The sequence below is a fragment of the Saccopteryx leptura genome, chromosome 1 (assembly GCF_036850995.1).
Source record: "Saccopteryx leptura isolate mSacLep1 chromosome 1, mSacLep1_pri_phased_curated, whole genome shotgun sequence".
Classification (NCBI taxonomy): Eukaryota; Metazoa; Chordata; class Mammalia; order Chiroptera; family Emballonuridae; genus Saccopteryx; species Saccopteryx leptura.
This window is the reverse complement of record NC_089503.1, coordinates 54257370-54270583: the sequence shown is the minus strand read 5'-3', so window position 1 is coordinate 54270583 and position 13214 is coordinate 54257370. Positions and strand designations below refer to the sequence as shown.

The 13214-nt window shown below is 39.6% G+C and overlaps 1 protein-coding gene across 1 annotated transcript; it reads right to left on the bottom strand.

The window, feature by feature from the left end:
• Positions 1 to 2461: 2461 nt before the first annotated feature.
• On the bottom strand, positions 2462 to 5307 carry LOC136388803 (olfactory receptor 52N4-like). The gene is made up of 2 exons (XM_066360611.1): positions 5217 to 5307; positions 2462 to 4634 (listed from the first exon to the last, which is right to left on the bottom strand). The coding sequence occupies exon 2, from the start codon at positions 4608 to 4610 to the stop codon at positions 3648 to 3650; it is 963 nt and encodes a 320-aa protein (XP_066216708.1). The 5' UTR covers positions 4611 to 4634; positions 5217 to 5307; the 3' UTR covers positions 2462 to 3647.
• Between the last annotated feature and the right edge of the window lie 7907 nt (positions 5308 to 13214).

Below are 13214 nucleotides of genomic sequence, written 5' to 3'. Positions count from 1 at the left end.
TTAACATTAAAGAGATATGTGAGAGTACACTGAAAATAAAAAATCTCTGATGTGGCGGGGAAGGGAGACTGATATTGTCAAAGACTTGATAGAATCATGAAACTTTGGGATGCAGTATTCAAGAACAGAGCTTGTTGTGGAAGCAGAAAATTTAGCATACACATTGTAGGTTGTGTTAAAGGGTAGTGGCAAGTTGTGAATATTTTAAGCAGAAAAGTGAGACACAATCAGAATCTGATTATCAAATATTGTGTTAGGAGCATGGATAGAAAAGAGTGAAGCACAGATGCTAGGAGACCTTTTGGAAAAAAAATACAGTGATCTCTCAATAAGTTCAAGGATATGCCATGGGAATGAGTATGAAGTAGGAATATTTGGGGGGAAAATCAAGAATATAAAAAATATCAATTGCTTATTCACATGAGTACTGGAGTTCCCACAAGGATCCTAGGTGGCCAAAAATTATAGTAAATTTTATTGAGCAAATCATCATTTAATGAAGGAGAGCAACCAGGAGCTATATCCATAACTGGAAGAGGTAGTAACTGAAATATATGAATGTTATGAACCTCAAAAAAAAAACTTTGTGTTTGTTTGTTTGCTGGTATTTTTACAAAAAAAATGAAAATTTCATTTGGGAGCATGGGAGCAAAAAAAGTAAACTTACTACTAAAACAGAGGTAGTAGAGGTATAATAAAATAAATGGTTCCCAGTTAGTAGAAAGTATAAGATTTCCATTAGGAAAAATAATGAAAATAATAAGAACATCAGCTGCATTTGCATTTGTGGGCATTGAGAGTTTATGTGCAGTGTTTTCTTTTCAAGAGCTCACAGTACCTCAGAATAAAAGCTGAACAACAGGAGCAATTCATATCATCAAGATTTTATGCTAATAAATGTATTCAGACTGTTTGTTCAAAGCTAGTTTGGCAAAAAGTACCTAGACACTTCTAAGTCCATTGGTGATAACTACCACTCACCCTCAATCCATTAAGGAATCTTCCTCTACAATCCTGCCACTGCCTCTGCCTCTCCTGCAGATCTTTCTTACACTTCAATCAATGAAGCACAGACAAAAGTTGGTGGGGAGAGGAGTCCATTTGTGTCCTTTCTCCAAAATTCTATCTTCTTATTACTAATATTGAAGATTAATATTTAACAGAGGAAAAAACAGATCATAGAGTATGTGATAGAGCAAAAGATTCTTAGAGAAAGATTGAAGCAGAACCCCCCAAGGATCATAAGTTTAGCCCTGTCCCTCCTCCTACACACCCATAACCTATTGTTTTCTCAATCTTGATTATTCATAGTATTGCTTCAACCTGACCCAACCCATGTACCTTTCCTGTCCATTACCTATTATAGAGAATTAGTCCTCCAATACTTGGAGCCAATCTCCACCACAGCACTATCAGTGGTGGGATTTAGCCAATTTGCACCAGTTTGGCAGAATCAATACCTAATTTTTTGTTGAGTTCGGCAACTGGTTGTTAAAATGGACTTGTAAATCAGGCTTCTATCTAGGTTGGTGCCTGAGCAACTGCCCAATGTGGGAATCACAACTTCACATTCCTTACTCTTTTTTAACATTCATCTGTGCAACAGCATAGTCTAAGTGCCATAGTAATGTTCATTCCATCCATTGGTGAAAAAAATGCAAATGAGGACACCAATCAAGAAGCAATATGAAAATATCTTAAATAACCATTTTATTGTTTTTTTGTCAGGTATTATTTAATTTTTTTTATTAATATTTTAGAACTCTTATAATCTAGTTTTGTGTACCTCTTTTATTGTTCTTATTTAAGTATTAAATGCATGAAATAATAAACTACCTTTTGGTATATTGTTTTATAATACTTAAAATGGTCATTAGGGCAGAGAACCAGTTGTTAAATTATTTGAATCCCAACACTGAATATTATATTTTTTTCATAATTTCTATAATTTCAATTTTATTGCATTGTCACACTGAGAGCCTTATAAACACTCAGGAGGAGGAAAAAAAGTGATGAAGGAGAGCAAATGAAGATAAAAAGGAAGACAAATTTAGTTTTTTGTTTTTTCTATGCTTACACAAAACAGTGAGTCTGTATTGTAAGAGTAACCATGACCACTAGTGCATCAGCACAGTATCCAAAATACAAGTTGAAATTACACCATTTGAAAAGACTAAGTGAAAGTGGTGTTAGTCATGATGATTACTGTGAAGACAAGAGTATTAATAGTGATTGTGATTGCAATGATAATTTTGTGACAAAGTATTTCATTTCTTTAATAAAATCTTATTGAATACCTGCTATGTTACACTTTGGAAATTTATATATTCAGTTATGTGATTGGTAAAGGAAAAAGCCAGAATGATGCAGTACATTAAATAATAAAATTTATTTATGGAACAAGCATTAATGGAGAGCCTATCATGTGTCAGCAGGCTAAGAATACATTCCACTCACCATGTAGTAGAAACAGAAGATAGAGATCATTCAACCATTCATTACATATATCATTATAAATTATGATAAATAATAAAATAAATATACACAGAGACCTTAGTTCAAAAAACAAGTAACTAATCTAGTTACAAAATCTTCTTCAGGGACATGAGATTTGAACTGAAGTTCAAAATGAGTAGGCTTGATGAGGATAAAGATAGACATATGTATTCCATTAGGAAGAACTCAGACTACCCATGGCTGGAGAAAGCGTGGACACTTGAGTAACCAAAAAAGGGTATTTATGTATATTCAGTATACATAATACTCAATCAACACTATATAAATATTGCAAGGACATATAAATACTTAAGAATAAATATATCAAAGTGAGTAGCAATAGTAAGAACCAGAAGAAAATGAGCAAGAGAATTAAGAATGAAAACAGAAAAAAAAAAAGTAAGAGTTAAAACAATTAATTGTCATGTGCAATAAACTTTAACTCAACTTTCTGTGCCTGAGATGAAAAGTGAAGAAATAAAAGACATTATTACTTTCAGAGCATAAAACTACATAATACTTCAGAAGTCATGAAAGGTCATTCATCTCAAAAAAGGCTGGAAAACTACATGGAATAAAGAAATCAAGCTTTAGCTGCAATTCTAGTGTGAGATAGAACATGACTATATAAAGAGTTTTTCACATAAACTGGAAACTTGATAGTGTTCAAACTCCTGTTTCTGGGATTCCAAAATCTTTCTGATGAAATAGCCTCTGTGCTCCCACAAAGTTGCTACAAGTCAGTGTCATGGTGCTGGGAGGTGGCCCATGTTTTTGTGTTTAAACCCAGTTCATTTCTTCCTGAACTCCTAAGTCACTTGATTAATGTTTGTAAAAGTCCTAATTGTTTTTTAATTACATGATACACTTATCTTGTTAACACAAGTAAATCATAAGCTTTTAGATGGAAAGGCTATCATAAAATTATTTGTTGATTGATCAGTAGAGATACTCCAGCCCTTTTCAATTTTCTATCACAATATCTAAACACCATAGGCCTCAGAAGATATTTCCCAACTTCCAGACACTCAGGACAACTTTACTCACTTTCCCTTCACTCTTCTCACCTGATAAATGACCTGAGCTGTGGGACTTCCACCCCACAGGGGGGGTCACAATGGCCCCTGAGGTTCAGATGATAAGGACTACACTCAAGTGGGATCAATTCTCTTGAGGGTTAGAAATTTAAACAGTCGCTCCCGGATCTGCTTGGTCTTGATCCCATAGACAATGGGGTCCAGTGCAGGGGGAAAGAGTAAGTAGAGATTGGCAAGGATGACCTTGGCAGCAGAGGCTGTGGGTGGGCCAAAGCGCTGCATGACCACAGAAAGAAAACCTGGTCCATAGAAGAAAAGGATGACACAGACATGCGCTGTGCATGTGCTGCCTGCTTTAGAACGTGCCTCAGGTGAAGGAAAATGAATGATGGTCTTCACAATCTTCCCATAGGTGTAGGCAATAAAGGCCACATCCCCCACACCAAGTAAGATTGCCACAGCAAAGGCATAGAGGTTATCCACAGTGGTGGCCCCACAGGCCAGCTTCACCACTGCCATATGCTCACAGTAAGTATAAGCAATTATGTGGGAGCCACAGTAGGACAGCCGATAGGCCAGGCTTGGAAAGGAGATGGTCAGCACCACACCTCGCAGTGCCACCAGGCCTCCAATCGTGGCCACAACAACTGGGGTAAGAATGGCTGTATAACGTAGTGGGTTACAGATGGCCACAAGGCGGTCCAGGGCCATGGCCACCAGCACTCCAGACTCCATGGCAGAGAATGCATGGATGAAGAACATCTGAGAAAGACAGGAGTGGAAGCTGATGGCTGTTGCACCAAACCAGAAAATGGCCAGCATCTTGGGCAAAGTGGAAAGGGAGAGAACCAGATCGACAAAGGAGAGCATGGCAAGAAAATAAAACATGGGCTGGTGAAGGCAGCGTTCTGTGTGAATAAGAAAAAGCAGAACACCATTCCCAGTCACTGCCAGGAAGAACATAAAGCCAAAGGGAAGTGAGATCCAAATATGGGCAGCAGTCAGTCCTGGAATGCCAGCCAAGAAGAAAGTGTGTGGGAAGAGATAAGAATTATTGGAAAGAATCATGGTGATCATCTCACTTAGAAGAGCAAAGGGCCACTGCAAAGAAAAAAAAAGAGCAGGTTAAATTCAACTATTCAGGGGTTGGAACCCAGCAGACATGATCTCACTAACATCACCATCACAATCACTCTTCCCCTATAGTTCACAGAAAACAGTCATATATAATTTTCAGTTTAGTCAATATTTCTACAAGATCTTCAAACACAGAAGAAGCAAGGCAACTTGGTCTGATGGGAAATGCATTGGCCAATAGGTTCAGAAACCAGGTTCTAGTATTAGCTATCTTAATATATCTGTGATCTAGCAATTCACATAATCTGATTTAAGAAAATACTCTGGAACTGATGTTCAAAAAAAAATCTTTTCTGTCAAGCTCATATTCCCAAATTGTAAAAGCTGGTACAAGATTTAATCAACATGAGCCCTCCAGCATTATACCACTAATCTTCATCTAAAACAGCCCCAAATCCTAAAACCTGGAAAATCCCTTAATTTAGAGACATCTCTCTCCTTCAAACTTCACTTGATGACCAGGTTACAGAACACCTGGCCCCTGATGACTCCAACATCCATCAGGTTCTTCCTTGGATTATTCCCTGTCATTTCACCAATACATACCTTGTTTCTCTCCCCAGTATCTAAATGGCTTTCTGATTTCACCACCTCCTGTATCTCCCTCTCCTTCAGGGTGCTGTTGTACAGGGGCAGACACAGGATTCAGAGTTGTGGTGACCTGGAATCAAAAGAAGCTCTTGGTGAGAACAATCATGTGAAAGCAAAAGAATTCTATGTCATAGCCACATTATTAAGAACAAGAGAGAAACTGGGAAGATATTTCCTCCAGTTCCATTTTTTATATGGTTACACAAGTGTATAAAATTATTCAGTTTCCTAACATATGCTATGCCTAATTCATCATTTTTCAGGTTAGAAAACTGAAGTCTAGAAAGAAGTCATGGCCCAGGGTCTCAGATTTATTCTGTGACAGAATCAGACAAGATTTACATACATGAATCTCTGAGCTAATAAAATCCTCATCCTGACTTCATGTTATCAGTGGCTGCTATAGGACCAAGAAAGACTTTCCGGCCCTGTGGCCAATGGTGAGCAGTAGAGGAATCAAACAGCTAAAGAATGATTTAGGCATTATATGTCTCCCCAACACCCAGTAATACCTCCAAGGCCACAATTCTCTCATGTGAAAGAAAAGCACAAGAACACACAGAGACCTGGGCCAGAATCTGAGAGGACTTTGGATCCTAACATAAGTGAGTCACATTCCAGTTAGTAAAGGTACAGCCAAGTTGATCTCACAGTTTCAACAACAAGAAATGTGTCTAAACATGAGGAAAAAAGACAGAGGTAGGTCCAGAAGCATAGTCCAAGAAAGAAGAAACAGCACCACTTTAAAATAGCCAAGAACCTTTTGCTTTTCTCTCCAAGAAAGACTATGGGATTATTGCTCATACCTTCAACCATCACTGCTATATAATGACAGCAGAAGGCATGAGGGCTGGGGAGATGAGCGAGTTGAGTGGACCTACAGTTCTGGAGACATGAAACACACTCTAGACTAGGAGTCAGTATCCTAATTCAGGTAATATTTCTGCCATACGTCAACTCTGTGACTTTAAACAAAGCATCTAGTTTCCTCCCAGGTGAAATGAGTAGACCAAAACCTACCTCATGGGATCATTGTGAGAATCCCATAAAATATAAATGTGTGAATTCTTTATCAATTGCTGAAAATAGTATTGTTTTTACTGAAGTACAAGAAATAAATGATACATTAGGAGATATCTGTTTAAGGAACAATGCATTTTATTTAACAAAACATAATAAATTCATCCCATGGGCAGATGTCTGTATAGTAGTAACCTGGAGTGACCCAGTCAAAAATACTATATTCTTCCTAATCCTGCTCCCATTTTCCCTCCCAATCACATTTTTCCCCTGCACACCAGAATGTAATATTGGGTGGGGAGGTAGAAAGTGTCAAGAACTGTAGCTCTGATCACCTGAGCATCTGCTTCAAATTATATTTAAAGCTGACCAACCTTAAGCCTGAGCATACCTTGTGGAACATGACACTGTCTTCAGAACAATGTAAGAGATAATTACATCTGATGTCCCAATGATCCCCTGGGGACCCAGCAAATGTTCTTCATTACAACCTTAGTAATAAAAAAGTCTGCCCCAGTAAGCTCAAATTCTCTGCCTCCATCAGGGCAGCAGGCAAAGAAGGATAAAGGGGCCCTGAGACTACAAGAATCTGTAACACTGATTTAGGCACCTCAATAAATGGTTTCCTGTAACTCACACTGTGGGCTTCAAAGAGGACCAGATTTATAAATAGCTGACTGTTGAGCAAGAACTAGAAGAATGTTGGCCTATTTTGGAGGAAGAAATTCTCACATACCTGGACCCTCCTTTGCTTGTGTCTGTATAACACAGAAGGTCCTGATAGACCTTAGATGATGTACAGAGTATTGGCAGTACTTCTAATTTTCTCTAATGATATTGAAACCATGTACTTTACCCAGCCAATCAGATTATCCAGATCCAGAAAAGTAGGAGGAAATCTAATTTATGTTGGAGCCTATATGCGTCTCTCTTTTTTGAGCCTATCCTTAACCATTACTTACCAAAGAGCTGCACTGGTTGACCTACAGATGGAGGAGAAATTAAACTACCAGTCAGGTCCCCAGAACAGGGTATTTAATAGGTACATCTTCAGGTGTTGCCTATAGGGATCCAAAGTGAAGCTTCTACCACCCAGACACCAATTAGTACATCTGCCTCCTCTTCAAACAAAGATCTAACAAGGTCTCTTTCTCTTATTGGGGCCACAGGGAATAATCCCAGCAGAGAATATTTTGAACAACATACTCTAGGGTGCCATGTTAAGAGAGAAGCCAGAAACAGAGAGGCTTCCAGCCATGGGGACCACCTGGTTTGATGACCAACAAAGATCTAATACAGAAAGAGTAAAGAAAAAAAGCAAGAGATAAGGAACAGCAACACTAGAACCAGAATACAACATTATTCCAATGAGCTCTGTGACATAGGTGGAACCATGAGAGGAAGAATGGATTACTAAGTAAGAGCCTTTGTGAGAAGGGAGAACCTGGCAGAGAAATAAGGCTAAAGAAAATTGCAAATATCTCCAGTCATTTAAAATGACTTGTACCTACAAGTGTAGGCCAAGTCCTGTAGGTATTGTCATCCATACCATCTCACATTAGTGAAATAACTCACAAGTCTGCCACATTTTAAATCAAATCTTTACCTTTGACACTCATGTCAGCCAGCAAAATCCTGAAAATGGTACCAGATTAATCCAAGGGAAAAATATTAAAGAATCTGAAGAATCTGGACACTGTATTGGATTAAAAGAGATTGCAGAAAAAGAATGGATACAATTTACATAGAAAAACAGTGGTGGTGGCATGCACAATTATTCATGGTTTCTTCAAATCCAGGAATACACCCCCAGTTAAAAAATAATAATAATTTGTTTTATGAAGCCTAAGAAAAAACAAGAACAAAAATAGGCAAATTTTTTGTTGAAGACTCAGCCAGACTTGACAATTCCTTATCAGAAAGACAAATGTCGAGGGGCAGCAAGATGGCAATGGAGTAGACAGATGTCCCAACTTCCACCTCCTAAAACCAAAGTGGATTACAATTTAATTTTAAGAACCATCATCTGGAAAAACCAGCCTTGGACTAAACTAAGAGAACTCTTTAACCAAGGAACACTGAAGAAGCCACACTGAGACTGGTAGAAAAAGAGAAAACATGAAGAGAGCTGCCTAGCTCCCAGGAGCAAACAGCAGCCTGGAGAGACTTGCGTGGAAGGAACTGAGTTTAGTGGAGAAGGGAGGGTCCTGGGCCCCAGGAACAAAGCCCCAGCCTGCAGCCCCAGAGCCTAGAAGAAGTGTATGGACAGTATTTAGCTGCAAAACAATTCAGGATACTGTTTGTGAGAAAGAGACAAGTTTCTTAGACCCAGGACTCTTCTTAAAGGGACCACACAGAAAACCTCTTTCACAACCACTCACCAGGACTCTGGGGGACAGGGAGAGATGAGAGGACCAGAGTAGCAGGAAGAGAGTATAATCTAGGAGGCACAGGCAGGAACACTTTGAGAAACAGCCACCCTAACCCCTGGGCTGAATCACTCCCCAAATCTGAAGTGAATATTTCCCCTGGAACCAACAATACCAGCAAAGGAAAGCAGGACACCAGCCAAACAAGCTCTTCTGCATCACTCAGAGCAGAATCACTTAAAAGGAGGGAGCTTTAAGGAATACAGTATTTAGTGCTAGGGCAGGGGTCAGGAACCTATGGTGACTCTTTTGATGGCTGCATCTGGCTTGCAGACAAATTTTTAATAAAAAAAAATAATACTGTTAAAAATATAAAACATTCTTATGTATTACAATCCATTCATTTCCTACCACTCATGTTCATGGTTGTGGATGGTTGGAGCCAATCACAGCTGTCCTCCAGGATAACATCAAATTTTTACTGGATAATGCATAATGTACATGGATCGTTGTGAGGTCAGGAAGTAAACTTTCCCACTTTTAATTAAATAGTCAGCTAGCTAATTGCAGAAACCCTTTTGATGAAGAAGATGGCTAACAGAAAAAAAGATGAGGAGTATCGTACTTTTCAGCAGGAATGGACAGAGGAATTTGCCTTTGTGGAGAGAGCAGGTTCTGCAGTGTGTCTAATATGCAATGATAAAATTGCATCGATGAAATGGTCAAATATAAAGCGGCACTTCGACACAAGCCATACTACATATGCATCGAAATATCCAGCAAGGGACAGCAAAAAGAAAGCATGTCAAGAGCTACTGTGCAGAGTGCAAGCTAGTCAGCAGCAACTCTGTGTTTGGATCCAACAAGGTGATTAGCATTTAGCTAGCTTTGCTGGTCCTTTAGCAATTGTGAGAAACAGAAAGCCATTCATAGGTGGGGAGTACGCCAAAACATTCATGCTTGATGTTGCCAATGAACTTTTTGATGACTTTTTGGATAAAGACAAGATAATCAAATGAGTAAAAGACATGCCTCTGTTGGCAAGAACCATTCACAATCATACCATCATGATGGCAAATCAAACTGAGGCAAAGTGAAGGACATAAAAGCAGCACCATTCTTTTCTCTCACTTTGGATGAGTCAACAGACATAAGCCATTTATCCCAGTTCAGTGTAGATGCAAGGTATTCTGTCAGTGACACACTATGTGAGGAAAGTCTTGCTGTTTTGCCTATGAAAGAGACAACAAGAGGGGAGGATTTATTCAAGTCTTTCACTGAATTCGCTAAAGAAAAAAATCTACTGATGGATAAACTTATTTCAGTGTGTACTGATGGTGCTCCGTGCGTGGTGGGGAAAAACAGAGGATTTGTAGTGCTTCTTCCTAAACATGAAAAGAGACCCATCCTAAGTTTTCACTGCATCCTACATCAGGAGGCACTTTGTGCTCAGATGTGTGGTGAGCAGCTTGGTGAGGTGATGTCGCTGGTCATTCAGGTGGTCAACTTTATTGTTGCCCGAGCTTTAAATGAACACCAGTTTAAAACACTGCTGGATGAAGTTGGGAATAATTATCCTAGTCTGCTTCTTCACAGTAATGTATTTTGGTTGTCAAGAGGGAAGGTGCTCAACCATTTTGTGGCTTGCCTGAGTGAAATCCGGACTTTTCTTGAAATGAAAAATGTCGAGCATCCTGAGTTAGCTAACACTGAGTGGCTACTGAAGTTCTACTGTCTCATGGGTGTGACTGAACATCTGAACCAGCTCAATGTGAAAATGCAAGGCATTGGAAATACAGTCTTATCCCTTCAGCAAGCAGTGTTCGCAATTGAAAAAAGCTGGAACTTTTCATTGCCGGCATTGAAATAGGTCATTTATTACACTTTGAAAAACTGGGAGAGTTTAAAGATGCATGCACAGCAAGTGACCCTGCTCAATATCTTGATCTCCAGTAGCTAGCAGGCTTCACATCTAACCTCCTGCAGTCATTCAAAGTGTACTTTGGAGAATTTTGTGAGCGCACTCATCTTTTTAAATTCATCACCTATCCACACGAGTGTGCAGTGGACAGCGCCAACCTGAGTTACATCCCCGGTGTCTCCACCTGAAGGCCTCAGACATGTGGGTAAATAAGTTCAAATCACTAAATGAAGATTTGGAAAAACTTGCACAACAACAACCAGAGTTGATGAGCAAACACAAGTGGGTAGAAATGAAAAACATTCAACCTGCAGAACAGCTGATTGTCAAAACTTGGAATGCGCTTCTCATCACATACCACACACTGCAGCCTGTGAGTATTGCTGTACTGACAATGTTTGGCTCTATGTATGCATGTGAGCAGTCTTTCTCACATCTAAAGAACGTTAAGACCAATCTACAATCACATTTAATGGATGTAAGTCTCAATGCCTGCATGAAGCTTAACCTCACCACGTATCAACCAGACTACAAAGCCATCAGAAAAACCATGCAGCACCAGAAGTCGTACTAATGGTAAGAATTACTTTATTCATCATTGGTTAGCAACAGCATAACAATGTTATTAAAAAGAATTCATAGACTTATTGTACTTTAAAAGAGTTGGTCTTACATAAAATGCACACATTTCTTGTATTTAGTGTTAAACATATTGTATGGTTCTCATGGAATTACATTTTAAAATATGTGGTGTTCATGGTTCTCTCAACCAAAAAGGTTCCTGACCCCTGTTCTAGGGTCTGAGCTGCAGTGCCCCCACCCACACTGCTGAGGGCTCACCAGAAGGTGGGCCATGGTGGGAGTGGAAGTGTGGTCCTATCAGTGGGGGTGGAAGCCAGCCAACCACAACTGAGGCCTAGTATAAGCTCAATATTGCCTGGCAGGGGCAGAAGGGACACATGAAAGCAGTCTGGCCAGCTGTGGGTCCACCTGCAATCCTGCCCACAGGGGAAAGGCAAAAGCCTGGAAATTGCAGAGACCCATGGCTGAGCACAGGCACGCAGTCCAGCCCAGACTGAGCCGGGGCTTTCAGCCTAACACGCAAGCACAACTCTGCCCATGGGGGTGGGGTGAAAGCCCAGGAACAGGCTGAGACTCATGGCTGAGTGCAGGCACGCAGCCCTGCCTGACCCCCAGAGACAGGGCTTGTGGCCAGATGCATTAGTGATGCTCCACCTGCGGGGACAGGGCAAAAGCCTGGGAATAGGTAGAGATCCACAGATGAGCAAAGGTGCTCACCCCTGCCCACAATGCTGAGGCTTGTGACCCCAGGAGTGATACACAGCCACACTCCCAGAAACAATGCAAAGGGTGAGGCTTATAGACCCAGGCATGTGAATACAGCTCCTCCCATGGAGGAGAGGCAGAAACCGCAGTACTGGCTGCAACCTGCCAGCACTGGCAACACCCATACGTGAACACCTGAGGCAGCAGCAGAGGGGCTGGAGGGCCAACAGATAGACCACATGTAGGAAACACAAAGGCCACACCCATTGGACTCCAGTGGCCACATCCTTCTTATACACAGAGAAAATGGGAAGGCAGAGAAATGCAACCCAATTGAACCAAGAAAAATCCCAAGGAAAGGAATTGAATGAGTCAGATATAACCAAATTACAAGATGCACAGTTTAAAATAATGATTGTTAGGATTCCCAAAGATCTTAAAACAACAATAGATGGTTATAATGAACAACTAAATAAAGAGATAGCAAGTATAAAAAAGGACATTGAAATAATAAAAAAGGATCAGTCAGAAATAACAAATACAATATCAGAAATGAAGACCATAATGGAAGAAATTAAAAGCAGGATAAATGAAGCTGAGGATCAAATCAGCAAGTTGGAGGACAAGATAAATGAAGGCACAAAAGCAGAGCAGAAAAAAGAAAAAAGATTCAAAAAGTCTAAGGAAACTCTAAGAGAGCTCTGTGACAACATGATGAGAAATAACATCTGCATCATAGGGGTTCCTGAAGAAGAGAAAGAACAAGGAATAGAGAATTTTTTCAATCAAATCATAGCTGAAAGCATCCCTAAATTGGTGCATGAAAACATCACACAAGTTCAAGAAGCACAGAGAATTCCATTAAAGAGAAACCCAAAAAAGTCTATACCAAGACACATCATAAATAAAATACCAAAGCTAAGTGAAAAGAGAAAATATTAAAAGCTACTAGAGAAAAAAAGGCTATCATCTATAAAGGAGTCCCCATAAGAATGACAGCCGACTTCTCATAGAAACACTGAGTCCAGAAGGGAATGGCAAGAAATATTCAAAGTAATGCAGAAGAAGAGTGTACAACTAAGACTACTTTATCCAGCAAGGCTATAGTTTAAATTTGAAGAAGAAATAAAACACTTCCCAAACAAACAAAAAAATAAACTCAAGGAATTCATTACAACCAAACCAATGCTACAAGAAATGTTAAGGGGCCTGTTGGAAACAGATCAAAGGAGGAAAAGAATAAAGAGGAATACAGCTTTAAAGAATAAAATGGCAATAAACAACTACATATCAATAATAACCTTAAATGTAAATGGATTAAATGATTCCATCAAAATACATAGAGTAGCCTGACCT